This window comes from Odontesthes bonariensis, chromosome 14 (genome assembly GCF_027942865.1).
Source record: "Odontesthes bonariensis isolate fOdoBon6 chromosome 14, fOdoBon6.hap1, whole genome shotgun sequence".
Taxonomy (NCBI): Eukaryota; Metazoa; Chordata; class Actinopteri; order Atheriniformes; family Atherinopsidae; genus Odontesthes; species Odontesthes bonariensis.
In genome coordinates, this window is record NC_134519.1 from 25,485,917 (window position 1) to 25,513,278 (window position 27,362).

The 27,362-nt window shown below is 39.1% G+C and overlaps 1 protein-coding gene across 7 annotated transcripts in view; it reads left to right on the top strand.

Annotated features, from left to right (window-relative positions):
• Positions 1 to 27,362, top strand: part of astn1 (astrotactin 1) — a 357,848-nt gene that overhangs the window by 103,530 nt on the left and 226,956 nt on the right. For 2 of the 7 annotated variants that reach the window (XM_075483746.1, XM_075483748.1), the window contains exons 6-10: positions 5,252 to 5,401; positions 7,146 to 7,298; positions 12,738 to 12,905; positions 21,331 to 21,415; positions 24,684 to 24,758. In XM_075483746.1, the coding sequence (XP_075339861.1) occupies positions 5,252 to 5,401; positions 7,146 to 7,298; positions 12,738 to 12,905; positions 21,331 to 21,415; positions 24,684 to 24,758 (631 nt within the window). The remainder of the gene's footprint in view (positions 1 to 5,251; positions 5,402 to 7,145; positions 7,299 to 12,737; positions 12,906 to 21,330; positions 21,416 to 24,683; positions 24,759 to 27,362) is intronic. The other 5 variants (XM_075483747.1, XM_075483749.1, XM_075483750.1 and 2 more) reach the window with 5 other exon arrangements.

The window sequence follows — 27,362 nt, forward strand, 5'->3', positions numbered from 1 at the left end:
TTACTTTAAAGCTGCTGTTTGATCATTAAACGTAATCACAAGTGCTCTCAAATATAACAGCGGACCCTCCACTCCCCCAGCATCCTTTCTTTCTTTTACAATTAAATCCATGAGCTCCCGTCACAGGTCCTGCCAAGATGTCACAGTTTCCCAATACGGTGTTATTATTAATATCAATATTTGTTGCTGAGACATTTTTGCCTCAGTGTCCTCAGTTCGGTTCATCTTAGTCCTTCGGGTTCAGTGAAGTACAAACAATCAGTCTAAGATTCACTCTTCTAAGTCCACATTTCATCACAGAGGTTATCACACATAGACTGTCCTTTACTGAACTCATATTCAAGCATCTGTCTGCTCTTGTTATTACTTTACTTTTTGGAAGCGATTCAAAATATGCCGCCCGTCCCTTTTGACGTTCCGTGACACACTTTCTGTATGGGAACAAATCCTCTTTTATTACGACTTCTTTTATTATTCACTGTGTTGTTAATTTCAGTGCTGTGAACCTTGACTGAACTCACTGCTCTGGATTAATAATGTTTGTGGGAAGTCCCTTGGAACCTGTCATCCTTCCTAGTTGATAAGTGCGCCACAGTATTTGTTCCCTTCAAAGGGAAAGTTTGCCATTTGCTAAAGAACAGTAACCACAACAGACAAGCTGCATGTCCCTGGGTGCATCTTCACAGGCTTTTAAAGGCACCGTCAAATGGACGATTCTTTCATACAGCATTGATACTTTGTTTTTGTCATAAGGCATGGCTACAAATGAAGTGCTTTTTACATGTTTCCCTTTCTGGCTCAGAAAGATTGCAGACCATGTATAAATGCATGTATTCAGTTCTTTGAGCAGAGTACTATAGTCTCCATCTATAAAACCACTTAAGTTATATATACTATATACTAATATTTCTATTAATATATAGCTGCTGTTCACATAGAATAGGTAGCAAAATTTAATTTAATCTGAAAATAAATTACTACTTCTTCAAAAATCCCTTAGTCCACTAACTAGTCTTCCTCCTCTTTGTAATAGAGTGTTGGAAGGATAGATATGAACTTATGGGACAGGAATCACATTCAGGGGATTTCTCCCTTTTTAATGTCTAAAAATGAACCACATCTACTTTCTCAGATTCAGTGTGAGAGCTGCAGTGAGAAGAAGATCCACTTGAATGTGATTTGATTATGCGGCCTCTTCTTTCCAGGAATTTACACCCTCCATCTTTTCAATGTTTTCTTAATCATTTATACATTTTTCATAAATAATATAGGCATGAAACAGCCGAAGCTTGCCAATAACGGTATCTACAAGTCACACTTGGTATTTCTGCCAAAGCCACTGAAGTGTAGTTTCATTTTTGATGAGGTGAGCATCAGCTAGGAAGCCTGTGAGGTAACTTATGTGCTTAAGTACAATTTTGTTATAGTCACAGAAGACACATTTACAAATCCAAGTATAGCTGTAGATAAACTAGTTCTGGTTTTAAAGTAATTCATGTTGGGTTTGCAGTGGTGAGTGATATTAACCATCTTAAGAGCTGGAAATGTAGCTTTCAAAAATCAAACTGGAGAAAACAACCATCAAATTTATTTAAGGAGAAATAAACAATGTGATACGATATGGGATTTTTATTTTTTTAAAGTTTACATTCTGAAAATGTATGTATTTTTATTAGAATGTTAAGTATCACTGTTACTGTACATAAAGTATGCACGTATGAATATTTCTTCTACTGCAGTCTGTTAGAGCTGTAAATGAGCACAGGCCTCTCAGTTTGATTCAGCTGTCATTCACCCATTAACACTTTGATGCATATGATACCATCTGAATATGTCACATTCTCAAAATTTCTATATTGCTACACATATTGCAGCTTCTTTCCCATATATAGATTCTATTAGTCAGAAATTAGTCTACAGTCCTTTTTTTCTCAGAGTTTTCAAAAATCAGGCAATGCCTTTTTTTTTTATAAAAAGCTGCCTCATTTCACAATCAGTGTTGAAGTGACCCACTAGGGTAAATAAAGATAAAAAAGGTTGATGCAATGCATTACAAGTGTGTGTATCGACAAAACAACACAACAGTTCTGAGACAGAGCACTTTACTGACTGCGGAAGACATCACAACCATAACAGTAACAATAATATAGTTGTCACAGAAGTCCACAAACCACATAAAACATTTACTCTAAAAGATTTATTCGCTAGTTTTGCTGTACAGTGCACGTATTGCCTTTTTCTATTAAACAACTTTGTGACTGGAGATTAGCAGCGAAATGTTCTGAAGCAAAGAATTCTGCCATATAATTGATAAGTCTCTTTCTCCTCCCATCATTTGAGAGCAAAGCGGACAGAACTCAGTGCTTGGCTGATTATTAGTTGGCCTGGTTGTGCTCCTCAGGGTTTTAGAGATTATGTCAGAGTCAAAGCGACGAGCATGGTGCCTTTGTTGCATCTCATTGGTTCTTTTTCTCGCTGGTGATGGCTGCCTTCCTCTGCCACATATCACGGTAGTGCCGTTGCATTTACTGTTGCGGAACATCGTGCAATGACTTGTCAGTAGCTGTGCAGCTTTATTGTTTCATAAAAGCCAGAAAATAACAAATTAAAAACAGTAGACTGTGATTTTGGGATGGCTGCTGAGCCTCAATTGGCTTGTTCTTTTTATGTATTGAGAGTGTTTCATGTTCACATGTTTATACAATAGAGAAAGGATAGATTTTCCCTCCTCTGTTATCTAATTATTTGCCCAAATGTTAATGTTATTGAGGAGGCAGGAGTGAGCAGGAGTATCTCATTCTTCGCCTCTTAAGTGAGAGGAGCTTTTGTGTCCTCCTCACTGCAACATTTTAATAGCAGACTGAATAGCGTTCCAGAGGACTGTGTTCCCAGCCTGTAAACATATCTGAATGGGGAAGTGTGAAGTGATTATTGCACATTTATTAAATCAGTGGTGGACACTGCTGCTGAAACAATGTCATCAGAAAAGGCTTTCCACTTGCGCAGCAAAGCCGCGCTAACATCTGTGGTGGCTGATAGTCATGGCTGCCAGCAATGCTTCTGCGACGCACTCATATCTTCAGTGCATGTTGTCCTAAAACCAACAACATGAAAAGCTGATGAAGCTGCTGTCATGAAAAAGTCCCTCTCACTTCGCCACATCGACTTTGCTGCCAACTGACTTTCCTCCACGCATTGTTTCTGAGGGACCGTCTCCAATTTAATCAAACACTGCCACTTGGTTGGGGATTTTTAAAGCTCTTGTCACAGAACATAGTAGCATGAATTTTATTTCGATTCACATATATCCCGCTGAGGCAGCAAATCTTGGCGGCTTTGATGGATTTTCCCCCTCACTTTGTGATGTGCAATCCGCTAACACTTGTAAGACAAGCTTCAATACATGCCCTCTAAATATAGCTAATGCCCCTGCTATAACACACAGCGGAAATGCGTTATTGACATTGTCAGGGCAGTTTGTTTATCAAAGAGTATACTGTACCATAGGTACCAAAGTACCTCCCACAAACATTAGCTTCTATATCTGTATTGTATTATCCTTAAGGATAATACGGCATCTTTTTGTGACAGATTCATTGACGATTTTTACAAATGAATTGTGTGAATGAGATTATCTTCCCAAACGCAGCGGTTCAATCTCCCTTTTTTTAAAATCATATTACTAATTGTCTTGGGTTCATCCTTTTCTCTGAAATAGTAAAGCTTGTGTTTTGTTATTTTTCCACATAAAGAATAAGAAATAAGACTTAAGAAATTAAAAGAATTAAGAAAAACACAAGTCATGTTGGTATTGTCCGGCAAAACATGTTGTGTTTTCATCTATTCATTTTCATTTCATCTCTCATATACACTATGTAGCTCTGCTTTGGCTATTAAAACTTGAAAGTATGAATATTATGTATATTAAATTCATTAGACCAATTCCTTCTCAAGAAATACAGATTAGGTGAATGAAGTTTAGGACCAAAAAGTAGGTTTACAAAGCTAATTTACTCCCAATCATTTGTATGGTTTTATATCAATAAGGGAATATTGGAAACTGTTACTGATTCGGGGTGTGCTCAGCTGCCGCTTTATTGGATGCTGGAATAGTGAACGGTAACAGTTCTTCAGAAATCTCTTTTCATTGTTGCTGGAATGTTCAGGAGGAGGCTGTTTTGCGACTGTTAAACTCGACTGATCTAAACAGAAAGGTGTTTCTTGTATTAAGCCTCGTCTCACTGGTTTAAAAGGGGTTGTCAAAATAACAGAAAGATGTGTCAGCAGAGCGCAGCACAGTTCAACAGCCCTGCAAATGGAATGTTTTAAATTTTCTTTTATAAACGCACAACTGGATTGACAGATGTCCACAAAAAAAAAAGCTGATTATTTCGATCTTAATGTAGTTAGTGCAGGATTCCTACCAGTGTTTCTAACAAACCGGTATAACGGCCAGTAAAGTAATTGTGGCATTTTTTGAAAAAAAAATAGGTTTGTTTCTATTGAAGACTCTTTCGAAGTGATCGGTGGCCTTAATCTGCATTTGTTAAGTTGATTTGTACGGTTTAAAGCAGCTCAAATTCGCTTTATATCCATTATCCAATTAAGTGATCTCTGTGCAGCAGGTTTAGCTTGTGAGGTTAGCGTTATATAAAGTGTAGTATTAGTGCACCCATCCAAAGTACAGCAGAACATGTACAATCTGAGCTGCTCCTCTGATGGGAGCATGGTTTAATGCATTCTGCGATGGATACTTTATGGATGAGCACAGGGTTACTTCATAGTGGTGACATTAAGGATAGTTTGGTTCCATTACATTTACCCATCAAGTCCATACCACAATCCTGGAATTAGCTTTCCTAACCTTATCGTAATACATTTTCCATATTGTCAGCCACCCCTTTTATTTGATTTGATTTAATTTGATTTAATTTTCTATTATAAATCAAAACGCTATTTAGAATTTCAGATGTGGTCTTAACGGTTCAATGGAAGGTACCACTGACTGAAAAAACAGCATCTTTGACTCTAAGTTTCATCCTGGCTTACAATCCTTATATTTCAGTGATTGAATGAGAAAAAACTTTTAAACTCGTTTAAGCTTTTAAACTGATCGCAGACTGAATGAAGCAGTGGGTTCAGCCGCGGCTCTGGCCTTCTCCCTGCTATCTACCACCAATCGGTCCAGATTTTTTTCTTCATTTTTTTATCATTTTTCATTGGAAGTGTATTTTTTGTGTGAATCCAACAGCGGGTTCAACTTTCTTGAACCCGGACGGGGACTCTGGGACGGAGGCCGACAGCGAGCCTCAGCTGGCCTTTTACACCGACCCTAACCGCAGTCGGCGCCGGACTCGAGGTATGAGAAATGGTAACGCCAACAGCGCGTGGGGCTCTGGGGGTAAGGAGGACTCGTACACCTACAGACAGTTTATCTCGCCGATGGTATAACCATTGTCACGACGCATGTCAAGTAACTTTAGTGCATATGGCAGATGGATGGTTCTAGAGTTGTGTCTGTTTATGAATTTTTCTCCAAAAGGGAGCAAATAGACTGTATGAGCTCAATGTATATGTGTATATATATCTATATATATAGATATATATATCTATATATACACTGTGTATAGTACATATAAAGAGGTGTGTGTAAAGTGTTTGTGAGCATGTGAAACTGATCTCAGTGCATTTGCATACTATCTTGTTGAGTGAAACCAAACAAGATGATGAGATCAGAAGTTTCTGGTGGAAAAAACATGATATTCGTTGCATCTTGCGTTATGAAGAACACCATATTTTGAAATACTATTACGGACAAATATTATTAAGGAGGACCCTGTGCAAATGCTGTCAAAGTGAAGTGGTGGAGCACGCTTTATCTGTCAGCATGCCATGTCTTTGCAACTTTGATGTATAGTAATGGGCTGTGGAAGGGAGATGGTCGGTGGTGATGATAAAAAAAAACAATGCCCTCAAAATAAAAGCTGCTGTCAGAAGGCGTTACAAGCCTTTACAAAGCCTCCAAGCCAATTATCCCCCCGTCATGTGCACAGGTGTCACAAATGCGGCAAAGCCTTCAGAAGTGTAGCCAACACCTTTAATTAGAGCCTGGTTTAAGAATAGAATGAGGTGGTTGCAACAGGGTCCCAACTATGCCATTTCGATCCAAAGGAAAAGATGATTCATGAGGCATGACAAAATGATTTCTTGTCATTTCATGTTTAAGGAAAAATCAGAGGACAAGATATGGTGAAATATTTTACAGTTTTGTGAAATACACAAAGTTATACTGAGATTACTTTTGTGACATGACAAAAAAATGTGAAATATAAACTTCAGGAGGTAAGCCAGAAAGGTCAACAAGGTGAAATGATGCCCAGATCCAGTTTCTGGTAAGTTACCTGATTAAATAAACGAGCTTGATAAACAATACGAAAGGTCAGCTTTCTATTTAAATTTTGTTTAAAGGTTCGCCTCAGGCAGTGTTTGAAAGGGAAAGCTGTGCCAGAGTAATTTAAAAGTGACAGTATGATATAGAATCGTTCTGCTGGTGTAAAAGTTGCTGTTTAAGACAAAGGAAAGTGCCTATATTCAAGGTCGCTGTGAGATTTCTGTGTGTGTGCATATACGCGTGTGCCCCTGTGGGTACGAGGTCACATTTACCGCTTTCTGTGTTGCACTCTGGAGTAAAAGAGATAAGGCAAGAGTTTTCACTCCGACTGAGAAGAAGAGCTTCGGAAAGAGGGGAGGCTGCAAAAAACCTCAGAGCTGTTTTTTCTTATTTATGCCTGTGTCTCTTTTTTCCTCACACATCCCAGCGTGGATGTTAAAACCCTTCAAAGGTAAACCTTATGTCTGTGCCACTGAGCTATGCCTGGGCAAAACCTCCCAAAGGCTTGATATTTCTGATCCAAAGGTCTTTTTCATGGGTGCTAAGCCCATTTTTTTGGCCCGTTAAAAAAACAAAAGACATTTTATAAAGAAAAACTCCCTGTGTAGGCAGCGTGTGTTGATGTCTGGTGGTCTATGTATGTTTATGGCAGGAAGGGGCTGTGGGGGAAAAAAGCATGGCCGCTGCTTCACATATTTCTACCATTTGTTGTTCCCACCCCCGCCCCCTCCCAACCCTGTGTGTTTGTTCACAGCAGCAGGTTCCCCGCGGAGCCCCATCAATAAGACCACCCTGACTCTGATCAGTGTCATCAGCTGCGCGATCGGCCTGGTTTACTCATCTCACCTCTCCTGCAGCCTCTCTGTCCGGGTAATCTTACATGTGCCGGAGCACCTAATCGCTGACGGTAAGGCTTTACACCAGCCTCAGACTGTATATGGAGCCTTGGAAGCTCAAATCCCCAGGGGGGCTGAGCTGGTATTTTTCTACAGCTCTCTGGAGAGTTCAGCTCACTATATCTCTCAAACCAAGTGTCTGTGCTTTGCAGCTGAGCTTCTGATTTGCTTTGTGCTCAGAGACAAAGGTAAATGCCAGGTCAACCATCCTCTCCCAAGGTTTCCCCTGCCACACAACAGATGTGTCATGAAAGCATCACCGCACATTGAGGCTAGGGTGCAGTGGCCACCTGTAGGAAATGCTCCATCACTCTTATGGCTGTACTCCCTGATATGCTGAAGCAAGTTTGCACCTACAAAGGGGGAAAAGAAAAAGCACCGGGGGGGGGGGGGGGCAAGTTCTGGCTCCCGCTGCTTCATTGGCATTTTTCAGCTGTCACAGGAGTGAGCTGGCAGTCCAGATATATTATAGACTGTGACTGTGGCTCACTCATCTATCATCTGGAGGTCTGATTCGATTCAGAGTGCTGCAGCTTTCCGATGGTATATGCAGGCCTGCCAGGGAGATATTAAAATTCTGGGGAGGCATCCAGGGAGGGAACTTTGAAAGGAGAGATGAAAGATGGCGATTTTGCCTGTTGAATTACAAAACTGGGATCGATTTAGAATGTTTCCATAAATGTCTCCACTATCTCATCAGAGTTGATTTGATGTCATGGTAAATCAGATGAAAATTTGGATTTGACCACTGGGGAGAGAAACTATTAATGCCAACAGCTGCGCATGTGTCTGCCTTCAAATCCTGTGAAGAAAGGCTCAGACATGCAGAGTCACACCTTTCTCAACGCCTTGCACATCAGGGAAAGTAATCTTGCCTGAGACGCTTGTGTTGTTATCCAGAACAACAGCATCTACTGCTTTTCAAAGTGCGTGACAGAGAACAGGACAAAAGTTTATTTAAGAAAAAGTTGGAGATAGTCTCACGTAGAAAGATGGTCAAGGTTTATTTTTCAGATTTTAAGATGAGCACACATGCTCACACAATTAGGGACTGCCAGGGATCATCAGTGACAAAGAAGTCTGTTGCAGAGGTGACTCAGAGAAGCTGTATATGCAAGCTCATTTCCAAAATCGACATGCTTAGAGTTACACTTCAGTTCATTTATATTAATTATGCACCATTTCCCATCTAAAACCATCTCAGGCCACTCGACACAGAGAAACTCAATGTTTCATTTTGAGCAAGCAATTTGCGATAGAGGAGAGGAGAAAAAATTAAAAGAAACAGATTTCTATCAGAACCGGGCTCCAGGATTGCGGCCATCTGCCTCAACTAGAAGGGCTTTGGGGACAGCGGAAGAAAGAAGCAAGAGAGCAGCATGAGAGGGAGAGAGAGAGAGAGACAGAAAGAGATGGCGAACAAATAAATTTGGGGGAGGTCATGCCAACCATCATGAAGCATGTAGCTGTGAAGCCATGATACACCTGCATAATAGACAGAGAGAGAGAAAACAGAAAACTACAAGACTGAGATAAATTGTAAAGAATTGCTGTACATGTAGCGCAAACTTTCAACAGTATATTACTGTATTTCATAAGAATTTGCAATGATTATAATTGACCCTCTGTTCTCAAGAAAGAATCAAATATTAAAAACTTCCTAAACAAACTCGATTCTTGGGAGACTTCCCTGCCCCCACACTGGCCTCAAGCCATAAAGTGACAGATTAATGTTTAGTTAATCTTAAAATAATAATGATATTGAATAGGAAGTCCTATGCTTTAGGCTCCTCATTACTTTATAGTATCTGTTTTTCATTGAAATTTTAGTTATTAGTGTAGTTTTTAAGGAAAAAAAGAAAGACAAAAAAAATAAGCACAATGTTTTGCAATAGCAATATAAATGTTGGCAGATGTTGTAAATTCATAAAACCCTCTGTACTCTAATATAATACTGTAACATGATAAAGTAATTGAATGGAATTGAATGATATGCTAATAATCCACAAAGGGAAAATGATATTGCTGCAGCATAAGTTATTGAGGAAATATAACTGAATAATTAAAACAAATGAAAAGACAAATAAAAAAAATCAGTCAACAAAGCCTTTTATCGTGGCATTGGAGATGGGGATATTTTTCTGCAGTGTCGTCTCGGAACCCATAATCCTGAATTCCCTACATTATTGTTGAATCCTCTTTAGAGCTACGAGCTCATTCCTTTTATTAACCAGGCATCCCATGTTCCCCATGATGAAATGTTTTAAATGTCCTCCTTCTTGCTCTCTGTTTTGCTCCTGACCTATGTTCTAGACGTCTTCTCTTTTACTCGTCTGGATTTAGGGTCTTATTCCAGACAGTTCCCACGTGTAAAAAAAACTCATCAATCTTACGATGAGTGCCATATGTGGCTGATGGTGCCAGAATCATGCGCAAAATGTAAGCCAGTAGCACAGCATCCAATCAGGTCTAGAAAAAACAAAAATGTTTTAAAAACACATTAATTTGAAAGGTCTCAAGAATATGTCCGGAGCTACTGCACGAGGCTGCCATTAATGCCACAATATACTAGGACTGTACTATAAAATAGATTACAATCAGTTCAGTGTGAGATAAATTATTTGCTTTTTTGTTTCCCAAATTGTACTGTTTTTTTTTTGCAGTGACATTCTTTACAATGCACTTTAATAATATGCACAATTGACACGCAAATATACTGAATGGAGAGGAGAAAAGCGGCATGGGAGGTCTCCCCCCCGCCCTGGAGCAATAGCAGTATAACTAAGCAGATCAGTGGAAGGCTTTTCAGTGCGTTGTTTGGACATAGTAACAATAAGGAATTACTACTGCCTCCTGTGCAGGAGTGATCATTAATGGTCCTAAAGAATTGGGTTTGTGTGAGTTACAGGACATGTCCTGGTCAAAAATTCCTCTTAACTTTAATTTTTGTAACACTGGAGGCCAAAGTAATGCCATCCAGAGTAGCTGTATGCAAATTCGGTTTCTGCCTTTGAGATGTTTAGCTTTAAAAGTATAGCTGTTTTCCATCTGCATGTGTACAATTTTTGTTTATCCCTATTACTATGATAACATCTATTAGCTAGCACTGAACACAAAGCTGTGTCCGACGGTGTTTATTTATCCTTGACAGGAGTGCTGCACAGGGGTCGATTCTGCCCTGAAAGTCCTATCTGTAATACATTGTCAATTATGAGAGTCACACTATAAATGATGAGAAGGGTCTAAATCAAATTTGTTCCAGAATCGTATTTTTTTATTCTTTCTTCTATATTGTATGCTATGTCATATATAAGTGATTCATTTTCAATATTAAAACCTATTTCATAATGCAACTAAATACATATTCAAAACCAGAGGCGAGCAGGCAAATCAAAGACAATATAACATATGTCAAAACATCAGAAATATGCTAATGGCATTGGAAGCAAAACATGTCCGGCCAAGCAGCGTGTGCCGTAGTTCCATGCTGTAGCACAAACTATGGGGGTGCAGAGCCTGCTGAGAAGTCATTAGCAAATAACTGGTGCATTCCAAGTTTGCAAGTTTGGCCATTGAGTGTTGCTACGGAGGTCACACTCTCAGTATCGTGTGCGACTGAGACCTCTTGTGCCTGATGTCCAGGGACCTCTGACTCCATACTGCTGGTATGTTCTACTGTCTTTTTGTTGTTTGCATTTATCTTCTCATACTTATTTTTTCAGGAATTCACAAACTGAGGAGGAAACACTTCAAACACAAATCAAACTGACTTTAACTTGCTGTCTTCAGTTAAAAGCATTTGAGCTGTAAACCCTCGAGTCTCGAGAACATTTTCTGCATGACGCATTTTAGGAAAATACTCTGTGCTGCACTATTTAACAAAAATACATTTAGAGGGGGTAGGTGTGGAATTTTTATTCCTGGTTAAAAAAAAGTTGGACTAAATTAATGAAACACAAAAACTAACACATATGTTTTCTGCATTATTATCCTCCATTTAACTAACATGTCCCCCTGCTTCTCAGTAGGTTTCCCCTACTGATCACACGCATTTGAAAATGACATGGAAAAAAAAAAAAACAGGATCACATCGGCTCAGATCAATGTTTCCTAACTCTGTTATGGTCATTTTCTTTTTTAATATCACTTTTCTGAAGCATGTGTTCTATGATTATAGAACTGCTAGCAAGTGCACGGCCACAGTGATTTACTTGCATCTATTAGCCATGCCAAACTAAATGTGGATCTGATGTTGAAATTCCATTCAGTCCTCATTATGTTTTCAAATGAAATTTATGTGAAGATCAAGGCGTAGAATTGTGGTTAGTGTACAGATTTTTAAATAGTCCAGAAGAAAAGGGTTCCAAATAAGAAAGTGCTTGACGCTATTGGGGCAAATCACAGTTAATAGGCTACAAAAGCCATTTGTAACATGGCTGGAATGGTGTGAACACTTTGTAGAAGATATTTTCTACAAGATCGACTTCAATCGTAACTGATTCATTATGTAGTCGCAGTTACAACACACTCATTGCCAATTTAATTTGTATGTGGCCTCAACTTAAAAGGGACTTAATTAAATGGATTCTGTATGCAATGCAGCGCTTTAGAGGGAAAGAGATAGAAGGCAAGGTTTTGTAGTCAACCTTTGACCGAAGAAGAATAACCTGAATCCTCCAATGTTAATAAATACATTAATGTGTGGTATTAACTTCCATTACTTTTCTGAATTTTATTCCTTAAGGATATTTATTCAAACAGCATGAAATATGAAACCTCTGTTTGGCTCAGCAAGATACTTCTGGTCACTTAACAGACACATTAACAGTGTTATTACTGTTCATTTAACTATTTCTTATGCTGAACACATTTTTGTCTTTGACTGGCAGCTGCCAGTGTTTACTAGGTCAAATCGACTGAACTTATGCTCTTGCTTTAATGAGATACAAGTTCTAACAAAATGTGTTAAATATAAACATCATGGATTAGTAGTTGTCACTGGCGTAGTGTGTTTTCTTTATTCCTTAATCTTGAAATTATATAAATTCTAAGACATATATTTAATTACTCTTAAACTTCTACTTTCTTTCGAATCTTTTCTGAAGTTTATTTTCACCTCCCCCCAAAAAAAGCTACGGTAGTTGTTGATGTCAACTTAGAGCAATTGAGTTTGGAAGATGCTCTTTTCATATTTTTGTGAAAAGGTCGGATGTGTTCTGTGCCCTTGTCTTATTTTCCCTTTTAATATCATTTTAATGAACCATGGAAATATCAAGACAATTTGAAAAGGTATTTGAGATCAAGTATGTTGGCTGCATTCATTAAGATTCATTTTTTCCCCTCTCTCTCTGCCCTGCTGTTCTCCCTTTCCCTCCACTTGTCACCATCTCATTTCCCCTCCACACGTCTTGTCCTTACCCAACCTTGTTCCCCCCTCCTGTCCGTGTCAGGGTCAAGGTTCATTTTGCTGCAGGGGAGCCAGTTGGATGCTTCAGACTGGCTCAACCCGGCCCAGATCTTGTTGTACCACCAGCAGAATGCCAGCGGACCCTGGGTGAACGAGCTGTGCGGACGACGCCTCCTTGACCCCTGCGAGCACCAGTGTGACCCTGAAACAGGTTAGGGTGCAATCCAAAATATGTCAAACACAGTGTCTTCATATTCTTGAGTTGACCTCCAGGTGAATAAGACACGTAGTAGGTCAGGCTGAAGGCCAAAAAGCAAATATTGAGTAATGCAATAGGTTCTACGAGTTTGAATAACTGTTTTTACCACTTGACCACTAAGACAGCCATAAATGTGGTATCTTCAAAGAAAACAAATTATGCCCTATTTTTCTGCCAGTTCAAACAATTTCCTGCAGTTAGTACAGCTTTCTTCACAGCAGCTGGTGTTACTGGATGAAGCGAGCCTTATATAAGATTTAGCAATGCAAATGTGAGTCTGGACACAAATGACACTCATTGACATTTGAAGCATGTAGCGTGAGAGCTCTCATAAAAAACAAAGCTAACACCGTCACACACCAGAATGAAAGGGCGGGGGGGACTTGACAGGCAAAATTTTATTTTCAAGTACTGATATTTCCTTCGTCTGCAGTATAGGCATAAGACTATGCCTATGTTGCTGATGTGGCTCAGACAGTTAAAACACCAACACACAGATTGGAATAGTGAAATAACCTGAAGACCAACCTGTCAAAGATGACCAAATTCTTCTGTTGCATAAAAGCTCGATAAATATCTAAAAAGATACTAGAATAGCACCCACTTTAATGGAAGAAGTGAATTGTTATTACAGTTTTGTGACTGAAGCACTGTGAAGTAAGTGTTATATCAAAGAAGTAGGATTTTTTTTAGATTCTCCAACAAATTCATTGGTTACAATCTGCTGTAACAGTAGGAGTTTCCCTGCTGTGTTACCACTTTTCAAAATGTTTATATGCATACTGTCCTTTAGTTCATGGACCACAAGCGGTTGCAGTCCTCTATGTCCTCTCCCACACTTGGAATGAGGGCCATATACAGCAACTGTACTCAATGTTTTATTAAAGACACAGACCACATTCACATTCCACATGATGAGAACATTGTGCTGATAAAACAGAATAGTAAAATATTTTGTTGTTTAACAAGCTCTTTATCACTCCTCTTCATAGAAATTCATTTTGATCTTTCCAGCCTCCAGATGCACTCAGAGGAAAGTGGGAGCCTGTTAAACAGAATATTATAATACCGCTTGTTGTTATAACAATTTAGTCAGTAAAAGAAAGTCCTTTTTGTTGTCGACAAAATCTCACTACGTAGGTGCCACCGCGGCGAGATAATTTTCACATTTTTCTTTTATTATTGCTTATGAGTAAGTCTTATTCTCTAACGTATTCAGGTTGCTCTCTTAAATACCCGCCTATCACAGATGAGTTCCTGACTCCTCTCCTTTTGCTATTTTGATCACCAAACTGTTTCAAAGCAAAGCGTTAACTGTGACACGTTCTGTCTTCCTGCGAAGGTGTCGGGAGTAAACTTTTGCCTTGACGTTAAAAAGAAATAATTAATAAATAAATAAAGAACGCTCTCACTTCCAAAAATAGTTCTGGCTAGGAGTTGAAAAAGCTGTACCGCACACTCCACATTAAAGGCTGAGGAACAACAGAAGAAGATTTCCTTTATGAGAAATGTTTCAACTTTCAGGTTCACATTAATTAACTGTTAGGAATTATGTTGTGCTCCCAAAAAACAAATCAGCCTCAGTACCCATAGTGAATGTATTCCTCATTTAGATTTAGACAGAAAGTTGCTTTATTTGTGTGTTAGGATGCTGCTGTTTTTACTTTTTATTCGACCAAAGGACTGCATTTATCAGGAACTTTTTCCTGCTGGCTGCACAAAATGCTTTACCACACAAGCTGCCTATTCTAATCATGCAGCACCATTTTAAGCCTTAAGTTCTGACGGTGAGCATGTGACAAAGCAGTACTGACTTCTAAATTTTATGGGTGGACGACTGTTCTAAACAGTAAGAATACAAGCACGTAACCTCAAACATCTCTACAATTCATCATACCCATTTATTAGTAATTAATAGCGAAGTCTTCACGTACCAACGCGGCAATCCAACACTTCTTATAATTGCTAACAAGCTTTCAGCACGCGTCCACATTCCTAATTGGACTTCGATTTAGGTGTTGTTTTCTGTTCACCATTTCTTAGCCACTTTGATTGTATGTTTCAGTTCATTATCTTTTTGGAATATACAGCGCAGCTCAGTGCCAAGGCTTTTTTTTTTTTTGCAGACTGCCTGAGGTTTCATCAAAACGTCAGTGATCTGGAACAAATAGCCAGTGGCCAATAAATGGTTAACAGAAAGGAACATCAGAAGCAGTGGAGCGAGTTTAAGACCCGAGCAGTTGACAAGAAAGCAGAGACTCTCAAATATGTGGAATGGTATTTAAAAAAAAGAGAACACATATTAGTAATTGAGGATATTGAATGCTTTATGTTAAAATATAGAAATACCTCAGATTTATCAATAAAATCTCTCCCTTATTTGTCACTTGTGTTATTTTACCAGAGGAAACCCATTGATCAAATAAAGATAAACCATAAATCAAGGGTTTGCTTTGGTCTGAATAATTTAACAGTGTACATTTGGCTGCTCAGACACAAACTAAACATTGTATTCTAATCACATACCTAAAGGAAACTGCAAAATCGGGCTTTTTGTTTGAAGCTTTCTGCAAGAAAATACAAACGTTCTTTAGTGGGTCAAAATGCAAGCTGCAGCTGGAACATAATAAAGAAAATAGCCTATATGTTGCGATCGAGGTTCGATATTATCAAGGGGACCTAAAAATGAGACCTTATCAGTCAAACAGCTGAAAAGTTACTGAGGATGAACCTTTGACTATTAGACTGTTGACTGTCAAAGCAGTTGTCATGTGATATGTCATCACAAGCCCTGCCACTGCTTGCTGATTGTAGCTGATTGTGTAAGATGTATGTGCATTTTGATTTGAGTTGGCTGTGCAAAGTAGTGAAATGTGGAAGGCTTGATACTTTCTGATGCTGCTTGTTCAAAGTTACACAGTACATATAAAATAATATGTTTGTGTACAACACTCTTTAGGATGAGGGGGAAAAAAAAAAGTGGACATAATGGCGCATTGTAATTTTACCTTATTTCTTGGAAAGCCTCAACTGATGCAGCACCCAGATAATGAGTGCAGGCAGAAATCTCACATTTAAAGCTGTGGAAATGTCTTTCTTGTTTTCATCCATTATTTAGCAGCTCGACTCTCCCCTGGGCAATGCAGAGTAAGTTCTGAGACCTCCGAATGAATGAAAAAACTGGGCTAGTGTGTCTCCTGCCTGCTCATTGTGGAATCATTTCTGAGTCTCACCCACACACCCACACCGACACTCCGCCCACTCCTTCAAGTGATGGATCAACCAACAATAAGGACTTAGCATTTTCTCTAATGCTGTAATTTAGCACTAATGAAGTCTTAAAACTCTAATCAAGTAGGAGTAGAGCTTTTTGGGTGTCATTAAAGACCTAAGTCATACTATAATACTAGGCACCTGTTTTTTAAAATTGTGGCTTACCTCTGCTTCTTCATCCTTCAATATATTCCCTTTCTGAAACGTCTCACTGCTGCACTCTAGCTTGCCCATGTACTCTGTGTTCTTCTTCAATTGTCCTATGAGAATAGATGCTAACATTGTTTTCCTAACGTCTAGAACAGAGAATTCCCTTAAATGCAGACTTCAATTTAATACATTTAAATGAATGAAATTGCATGCTGTTAGATGAGTAAAAAAAACAGGTTGATCAATAAGTTTTCATGAGGCAGGATGAAAATATATTCCCATAGTTGGAACCTATTTCTTCTATTACCACTTCACAATGTTCCTACCACCTGTTCGTAACACTAAAGGAAATGGAACTTGAAGTTTTCCTCATTTAAACCGAGTGAAAGCATCAGTCATGTTATTTAAAGCGATACAATGTAACTTCTCAAAAAGCCCACTCTGGAGCTCCCCCTACAGGCTTGGAGGTAATGTACGGTTACACTGTCGTAAATACAACACCCTTTTGCTTTCACGTATCACGTTTGTTGACGAACCGGCGAGGAGTCAGAAGGTGCAAGCTATGTCGACCGAGAAGTTAAGAGTAATCAAATGTACCTGGGAGCGTGAGAGGAGTCTATTTGTTTTTGCGGTAGGTGTGCCAGAAAGCAAGTCGAAGTACTTCCGCTCAGCTCCCGGGCCGCTCCAGCAAAGTTACATAGCGCAGTTTTTCCAACTCAGACCCCCGAAGGGCATAGGAGACAGGCCAATCGTAATATTAAAACTCATTCTAGCCGCACAAATTTTTTCAAGCTGTTATTTTAAGGTAGAAATGTTACATAGTATTACTTTAAAAGCCACATCTCATATAGGTGATTATGTGTGGGTTTGTCAGCAGGGCGGCGTGCACTTAGAAGTAAGTGAGTGTGTGTGGGGGGGAGCTGGAAGGAAAATGCAGAGGTGCTATAGATAGCTTAAATCCAATCCTCTTTTCCATTGCAGGAGATACTGATGAAAAGTAAGATGGGTTGTGACAGCATCTGTGCTGCTCGTGCAAGACATTAAAAGAGGCAGCAGATGCTTTAATGCGCGGTGCTTCCCTTCCCGCTCAGCTCGAAACCTGAGCGCTAACGTTAACAGGCTGCTCTCACCACCTTCTTTTCCTCTCTGTGTCTGCTCCGGAGGTTGTGTGGGACGTTTTTATAAAATACGGAGGGGACACGTTGTGCCTCTGGAGACGCATGTTCACATCATAACACGCTGGCTTGATTAATGTGACTGCATAATAAATCGGTGTGTGGATATCTGCTTGATGAGTTGAATTATTCTCTGCACAACTGAAACAACAGTGCATGATGGAAAAGCGTCGTTGGGCGTATTCTTTGCTGCCCATGTGAAGGATCAAGACTTCCAGCCTTTTTTAAAGGTGCATTTGTTCAGCCTGGTTGACCTAAATACACTTCTTTTCTACCATATGTTTTATAAGGTGAATAGCTGTGAGATATGCCGTGAAAATCAAGTGTGGGGCTTAGAATCTGACTCGATGCCTTTAAATTGAGCAATTAGGGAAGGTAACACCATGAAGTGTAAAACAAGTTTGAGCTGAGGGCCACGACCTGAGAGCGGAGTGAGAGAGCAATTAAAGCGAGATGAGGTGTTTAGCATTGTTCCACAGCTGCATGATGAATCCTAATGGCAGCTCTGGCTTTTTTTTTTTTCTTCTATTTTGGGCACAGTTTATGTCTTAGCATGTGAAATTATCTTTCTTACGTCAAACTTTTCAACCTTTTCATTTCCCTTTTAACAATACAGCAAAGTAACAGTTCTGTTCGGAGCTCCATCATGTGCATGCTGAGAGTGCTGCCAGGGGAAAATGTCGTTAAAGCAGTCTATGATTATGAGGAATACATGAAAAGGCTTGATTTATTCATGTGATGTTTTAGAGAAGACTACGTTCATAAGGCTGTTTGAGCAAAGCACATTCTCGAATAATGTAACTCTAGTGAGCAACTGTACACTTTCGATTCAGTGTCAATATTAAGAAGATCTTGATGATTATATAATTGTTACTAAACTGCTTTTTTTAAAAAAAAAAAAAGATTTTGGGTTTTTTTCTTCTTTTAGTTGTAGTTGGAGTAGAGGTTTCAGATGTTCTTGTTTCTAAGGAGCTGAGCTCCTAATAAGTCCCACACACCAGTGCTGTGACTTTATTTGCCTTCATATGAATTGTTTATGGAGCTTCTTTTGTTGGGTGAATTGCCAGGTTTGAAAGCATGGTTTTGTTTAAAGAATACATACAAACTACAGTATTTATGATAGTCATAAACAATAAAAAATATTAATTGTTGAATCTGCAATTTTCCCAGATCATGACTCTTTAAAAAACTGTTTGTTTTCCTTACTGTAACTCTAAATCCTTGATTCTCAGCAACAGTCGTAGGACAGACAATTCTGTGACTCGTAAACGGCAAACTTTATGCATGATTGAAAAAGAAAAAGATTTCCATTTTTATGATTTATATCAGTAGATTTTCACACTTTCTTTGGTAGCTATGATCGTGCCGTTTCCACATTTCAGTAAAAAGAATTTACAGTGAGCAGAAATGAGAATAGAACAAGGAACACCCCTAAAGTGCTTCTAATTCAGATTATCAAGGGGAAAGTGAAAGTAAAATTTCACCTTTTTTTTGCCTGACTCAAAACCCTTTTTTGATCCGAAGGAGTGTTGGACCTGGCCATTGAATTGACTTGGACTTAACTCAAAAGCAGACAGTGATTATCTTGACTGCAACCAAGGGATCAAATCATGAAGCAAAAGCTGCCTTAGTCGGTCCCTTTTTTATTCACTTAGCACCGCTGAATGTGGTTTCCTTTAGCCTGGCAGGTACTGACAGCTGACCTTTTCCATTAACAAGGGTGTATAAAAGCCCATAGCCTGTGCTCCTCTCTTGCCTCCCATTGAGCATGAAGAGAGCATGTTATACACGTTACCCCTGAGTAACCCTCTAAACCAAAGGTGAGGCCCCATCAATCTTAGTGTGCAAAGTCAATGCCGACATTTCCCGGGGGAGCTGACAGCAGAACAATAAGATGATGCTGCGCTGTTCTTCGTTAACAGGCTTCACTTTTCGGGCACGATGCCAACACAGAGCATCGACGTTGTTTATATCCCACTGGTGGGGTATCGGACATTCTTTCCACAGATTTTGTATTCTTTTGTATCCAAAATTGCTTGATCTGCTTGTCCAATCCAACAGTCCCACATGGGGTTCTGACTGTGGGATTGAGCAACTGTTTCACATGATTAATATAAGTAATGCTAGTGCTAATTAGAGTTATTACTGATCTCATCACTTCTCATTTAGACATGTTATAGTCTTTACACAGTGGAACTAGTCAGATTAGTGGGGAAAACACGAATGAAAACTCGACTCTATTAAGTCCAGCTATTTGAAATAATGAAAGATGCCTTCAGTGTAAACTGTTAGTGAGTGAAGCTCATTTTTAAAAAACACAAATTTATGGTGTTTTTTTTACAGTTGAAAGAAAACTCTACTATATGAGTAACCACATGTTAGAACAGGGGGTTAGTGGAATTATTGTGAATCCGAAGGATGGTGATGGATGCAAGCAGCGATGGTCATAACCTGTGTGTAGCCCTGGGAAAACTGTATAATCAGTGCCTCGGGACGAACGAACATATACCAAAAAATCTGTTAAAGCTGACAAAGTAACATGGCTAGCAGTGTCATTCTAGTCCTGAATGCGTTTTGGCTGTGTTCAGGCCATTGTTTAGGTTGCAAATGTAGCTGGCCTCCAGTGTGGATGGCCCTCCCCACTTCTCTGTAGTTGTGTCGTGGAATAGGCCTCCCATGACTCACCTCTGAAGGTGGGTCTGTCATTTGTATTTTCAAGTAGAAATGCATGCAGAAATGAACAAATGGGGGGAAATGGAAATAGACAGAACAGGGAAAATAGATAGGGATAGAATATGTAAAGGGAATAAGTAGAGAAATTAATGAATAAAATAAAAGTATTTTAAAAGCACAATTACTTGATTGATAAAAATTGTAATAAGATACAACAATGGAATTAAGGAAATAAATAATAAAATCTGGTGGTTTTTAAAATGATGATTCATGTATAATTCGATTAATTATAAATACATTAAAGGATTTTGAAAATTAAACGGCAAAGTGAAAAAATAGTTAACAAAGGTACATGAATGCAGTTAGAAAATGAAGTTGAATTATTTATTTATTTCACATATAAGAATTATTGCATGAATTATTTTTTAAATAATTCATAAATGATTTTATACCTTTTTTTTTAATTTACTTAGGATTATAGCAGTTTCAGTCCTTATATATTTAAAACTCTATTCAGGTCACCACAATATCTCAAATTATAGCCAGGTGCGTACAAAGGCATAGAAAGCAGGAACCCTGAGGAGGAAATTGCAGTCACCAATAAAAAGAGGAATCATTTTCAGACTGATTATGCACAACGGTTAGTGTCATGCAAGGTGAGAGCAGTTTATTTTCAATAACAAGATAAATAATTAAAAAGCTGCCACACAGTAAGGTTTCAAAGTGATGACAACTTTGTGCTGTAGTGAGCGAGTGTTTCAGTCCTTAAAGCCATCTGCCGGCAAGGTGTGCAGTGGAGAGGACCAGCATATTTATCAGCTGCCATTGACCATAACCATAACATTTTTAGAGCAGCTACATTATACTAAAAATGCTGATTACGCATGTTCCTGCCTGAAAACTCCATGAGCTTTTTTGGGGCAAATTTGACTTCCTTTTTGGAAATAAAAGATGATTATGAGTGCTCTAACTACCTCAAGAGGTTCATCTTTGGAATAGCTCTCATGGAGAAAAAATGAGAGAGGAGCAGAGGGAATCTTCCAGTGAATTAAAAAAGGCTTGACTATAATGAACACATGATTGAATCACTGCCTTTGTGTTTGCAGGAGAATGCCTCTGCCTCGATGGCTACATGAAGGACCCAGTCCACAAGCATCTCTGCATCCGCAGTGAGTGGGGGCCCAATCAAGGGTAAGTTATGGTAATCGCTTTATGATGGTTTGTGATTGCTCATTATCATGCCGAAGTGAAACAGTGGGACAACAAAGGATGCATCCTCCTCATCAAACCCAAAGTTATTACTTTGCTTACATGAATCCAAATGAATTATGATGTCACCAGTGTCTTTTAATAGTTTGTTTCATATCTACCTTTTCAAGCCTTCGTTGGGCATCGTGTCATGTGTGAAAGTACAGACGGAACGGTGTAAGGACACAGTGATGCGGGGCTGAGCCACTTCTGTTTGCCATGTGTGAATTACAAGAAAAATAGCAACGGGTTAACATTTTTTTCTTTGTGTGTCTGTAAGACAGTGATGAATATGTGAAAGAAGCTAATGTTTGGAAGCAGATGAAAACTTAAGATCAACTTAAGTTCACAGATGTGTTTCTTAACCATTTATGATTTCTTTGATGTGTGTATTAAGTACAGGTACATTATTTATATACATGCCAATGTATACACATAAATATCTGCTGTAGATAGTTTTAACTCATTGGCTGCCAGCCATTTTCAGTTCAGAGCCACCCATACTGCCAAGTGTTTTTCAGTATTTTGACTGATTTTCCAAGACCCACAGAAAAGTGTGTCTTATGACTATGTACACACCGAAATTACCAAAAGAAAGAGTAGACTCTCTTCTTTGATCAGGAAAAAAAAGTTTGTTTCTACCATTTTCAGTCTTTTAGTAATAGACAGTAGAACATAGGTTGGTTTCACCAAAAACAGCTGTTTGACCCAAAAAAAAAAAAAAAAAAATGGAGAAAACGAGCTCTTTTTTTTTGTGCATAGTGGCACTGCTGCCACCTAGCGGGTAATTTTGCCAGTATATTCTCTGTTTAGTGTTTACAAGCCTAAGATTTAGTGACAAACTCCGCTAGATTGTCCCCCAGCCCGCTCCGTTAAAAAACGCAATTGACGTCTATGGCAGTGAACGTTTTTTTTTAAATTGACGTCTATAGACGTCATTGGCACCGAAAGAGTTAAGCAGTAGTTTAATCAAATAAGAAATGGCATTTCAAATGGGAGTGTATTCTATGGGATAAGTATCCGTCTACTAAAATGTATAGCTCCTGTTTCTGCTCAGCATTTTTAAATGTACCAAGAATTTACAAGACAATCAATAAACACCATGTAAATGAATCATTTTATGTGCCAGGCCTGTCTGACCAGTCTCCAAAAGATATTTTCTTTAATTATAATCCCTGGGGGCTGCACGGTGGTTAGCAATGTCACCTCACTGCAAAAGGCTTTGAATTTGTTTGTTTTGATTTTTCTTTACTACAGTTTTCAGCTACAGACTATTTTTAAGTTTACTGTAAACAAAATGATAGCCTACAGGTTATGTACAAGTCAAGTCCTTAAAGTCAAGTGCTCGTCGGCTTTCAATCATTCACCAGCTGAAGCCCCTTTTCCAAATATGGTCACTTCTGGTTCCAAAAACGCCAACATGGCATAAACCAAATGTCGAACTCCAGTCTTTGAAATGCCAAACTTAATGTTCCATCCATCATTTATTTAGAGTTTGTGGCCACAACGTATTTTGATAGGCTTAAAGGTACCTCTCATGTAGAGTAATTTGACCCCGGTGCATGAAGTTGATGGCTCTCCTGAAACCAAAAAAAGAACACAGGGTCCAAGAAGAACTATCGGTAAATTGTTTCAAGGCCAGTGCTGAAAAAGTACATTTGCAGGCCTTTTATCATGCTTTTAGGTTTGTTCATATTTTGACATTGGACTCAAGTTCACGTCCTCAGTAATGATTCTAAGTGCTTGCTTGATGTATTTGGTCCTTGAAAAAAGCTGTGGCCGAGTACCTAATAGAAAGTCAAATAAACATTTAATTGGGTTCAAATCTGCTTGCCTTAAAAGTCCTAGACATTCAGCCATGTCTGCTGCCACAGAGTCTGCAACAGGCTGACCATTTATGCTGTCCATGTGTCCCAAAAAGTTTAAGTCAATTCAGAAAGGACACTTTTGTTCAACAAGAAAGTCCCCTCTATGACCCTACACACTAAAAATGCTTTCAAAGGTCGTATTGGTGGAGCGTTTCCATGTGGGCTACCATAATCCGGAGGGAGGGCTCTCTGCCAGATCATACTGTGTGTGTCCTTCAGATGTGACGGAAGTGAATTTCCTTTCTTCACAAATGCAAAGACCACATGAATGTGCAATTCATCACAGAGAGAAGAACTTGTAAAAATGTTGCTTTATAGAATTGCTTGAGGCCTAAAACTCCACAGGATTCCTTTTAAAAGTATTAAGTTGAACTAAATTCCCTGCTCTGACTTTTATTGTGTGTTGTGGATTGCCGCTGGGTTCTACTACCACTTAAAACCCCGCAATTAGAATGAATATGGGAACAGCAAGAATAGCTTGTGCTAGATTCTTAACCTTTAACATGGCCAGCCTCCAACAGGCAGAGCATGCCGTTTGGCCTGTATTTTGACTGTCACTGTGCCGTGTTTAAAATGCGGATGTTGGTCTATATTTTATGACACATTTGCATATTGCCTGAAGCTTACCAAACCGTGCAACTCTTTCACATTTCCCTGTTCCCAGCTCTGTGTCTCTGTCACTGTGTATAAGAGTGGGCACCCTTGGGTGACTTGAATCTTTAATGACCACAGCCCGTGGCATGGGAGCCGCTCTTCTCTTTCTGATGTTCTTTTTGCTTACAGTAGCGAAGGAGTTTGCTCAGAATGACATCAGGCCCCTGTCACTTCCCCTCTTTGCACTCTTTGCAGACTGTTTAGTCGCGTTGCTGCCACTCCCCATTAATCTCTATCATCCTCCCTCACTCACATTTGCCTCTTGGCACTTGTCTCAGTCCCACAGCGTTCTTCTTGCTCATGCTCAGTATTTGCTCTTTCCATCACCTTCTGTCTGTCTCTCTTTCTCTGTGTGTCTCTTTCCCCATTCTGTCTCCTCCTGTCATCCTGTCCCCTGGTAAATAGATATGAGCCAAAGTCACATTCCATGTCAACTTCGGCAAAAAGCATCTTTCATTCAGCTTGTTTACACTTTGCTACACTGCGGTGTTGTTTGTGATTTGTTGAGCTCTGGAAGACAGGGATGAAGGAGGGAAGACGCTGACACATGGCTTGGGATTTTGGATGGTTTGGATTAGAAGGATGGGTATTCTGAAAAATTGAACACTTCTCTGGCTTTGATTTTAACACAATTTCTTTCATTCTCCCTCTTATTTTTCCTCCTCTGATCTGTTCTTTCTTCATGCAAGTCCCTGGCCTTACACCATCTTCCAGCGGGGTTTTGATCTAGTAATGGGGGAGCAACCCTCTGATCGCATTTTCAGGTAAGGAGAACTTCACAGAACTTTGTTTATCAAGCTACAATACATTTTTTTTTGGTGTTGCAGCCAAATTATTTCGGGCTAATCGTTTCTGTTTTTTAATTGCAGTGATTTTACGCATTGCATGCTGTCAGTTTGTGGGTTTTAGGGAGGACACGGATGCAGCTATTCAAAAAACAAGGTAGATTTATTAACAAAAACAAAGTATCAAAAAGAAAGCGCGGCTGAGCCGGATAGAAAAACCTGAACTGTGGAAAAAGGTATAACAAAATAAAACACTTGGCATATCATGGGAAAAAGACTTAACTTAGGCGTGGCGTGGCGTGGCGTGGCGTGGCGTGGCGGGTGACGGGAAAGGATCTCATAAGAAATGAAAGGAAACCTGGAAACTAAATACTGTGGAGGGTGATTAAGGATGGAGTGCAGCTGAAGGGGAAAACACAGGTGATGTGAATGAAACTAATTACAGGGAAACTAAAACATGGAAAAGCTAAGAACTAAACTAAGGCATGACTTATTTTTCCTGTTACAAGTCACTGACATAGCAACAGACGTCTGTCAGGATTTATGTGCTCATGGATTACGAATATGTGATCACGTGACCAGTTTATTGAATTTATTTTACTGCTTTGTGTGTAGGTTAACAATTGCTTGCCAACAGAACTGCCATATTACCATAATGAATTATACATCAGTGCTGTGTTTGATTTTGAATCGTCTTTTTTGCTTCCTAAGGTTGCAAAAAAATTTTAAAAAATAAATAAGGTTTTTCAATTAGAAGAATTTAGATTAATCAACTGGTCGGTTACTTAGTAGCCTGCGTTTGTACACAACTAGGCTGATGAGGGGCAGTGAAAGGATTCATTTACAGGCCTTAACACTTGAACAATGACCTGAAAGATGCTAGAACACCGCTTAGAGCTGAGGAAAGTTTAAGCCCAGTTGCGTTTTCTTAATAAACAGCGTTTTTCACTTGCCATATGGTGACATGACAAAAGGCTATGATTAACCATTTGCTTTGTACCTGCCAGTCTTTTAAAGGATACTGACTAAATAGCACACTTAGTGCTTACATGACGGTGCAGCGGCAAAAAAAACAAAACAACCAGAGATTGTTTGTGCTGCTGCTTGCAATCCAAAGAAAGCCACAGAGTTCATGTAGACTGTTCTGCAGTTTGTTAGCACAGTCTGTTGGGAACAGACAGGGGAGGCTGGCATCACACTTGATCTCCTGTAAATACCTTGAAACATTGCTTTCCCTGTCGACGTACCCTCTAAAATAGGCTCTTTTTCCTCTCTTCAGCTGAGAGTGTAAAAATGTTGTCTTCAGACTTGCTCCCGCCTGGTCATCCATCCTAATCTAACCATTTCAGTCTCTGGCTAACTGCATCACGCGCTTCACATATTGGAAAACGACCTTACATTTCAGTGAGCTTTCTGAGACATGCAGCTATCATTTTCTTGTTGATACAGTTATCACCATTAAAGATTCACATCATCATAGGAAGCAAACTAAAGCAAAGCAAACAAAAGGATGCATGGAAATTCTCGGGTGCTAAAAGAGATAAATGCTTTGAGCATTCAAACACACACCGCTTGCCATCTGCATGGCATAAACTGCAGGGAGTTTCTCTTAGGACTGCAAACATGTTTTCCTCTCAACAACTCTTTTCTCCTGGGGACTCTTAGAATTTTCCATCTCCAGTTTCTCTCAGGGCGAACCAAATAAGTGTTATAGCAGCACACAAGTCCCTAGTTGTCCATTACGAAACAGTGCTCGTTAAGTGGCTGCTAATTTGTCCTGTGGTCACCCTCATACGTCATACTGCATCACAGGGAATATGAGTCCTGCTGATGTACACACTCCCACAAGAGCTGGTGAAATGAGACGTGGCAACGGCTTCCTGAGAAGTAATATGGAAATAGCATTTTTAGAAGTTTTAATAGGCTCCCATCTCATCATAACTTGCTAGAACTAAGCATTTTACATTAAAAAAGAAAAACAGAAGCACTTTGATCAACTTTAAATTTTGACTCTGAAACAAAAAGAGTGATTATATAATTGAATGTTCCGTTTCTGTAATGGTTTTAATCAGTCCGGCCTTAAAGTGACTGGTTGTGCATGCAGCCCTTTTCATATGCTAAGTTAGCATTTTATTAAATGCAAATTGAACAGTTGAAAATGGGGAAATATGTTTAGCCCGCATAAAAATAATTGTTAACCATTTAATCAACACGTTCCCCTCTTTTGTATTACCAGTTAGCATGCATTATTCATCAAGGCTAATAATGCATTTGATGCTAATCAACGTGCACTGTTGACTTAGACTTTGATTATTTAAAGATTGATGATATTCATTGTATCGCAAACCAAAAATGTTTAAAAGCCTTTGTTCCAGACATCTGTTGTTTACAAATTCATCACCATGTTTGGTCCTCAGGGAAACTCTTATTAGTCCTTTTTGCCTGCGTTCCTCATTTGGAATGCACCGCGTCTATAAACACACAGAATCCCTCTGCTCAAGACAAAATTATGCAAAGAGGTTATCTTAGCTGAAAGTTAAAATAAATAATCTCTAACCAACCTGAGGCAATAATTCTGAATAA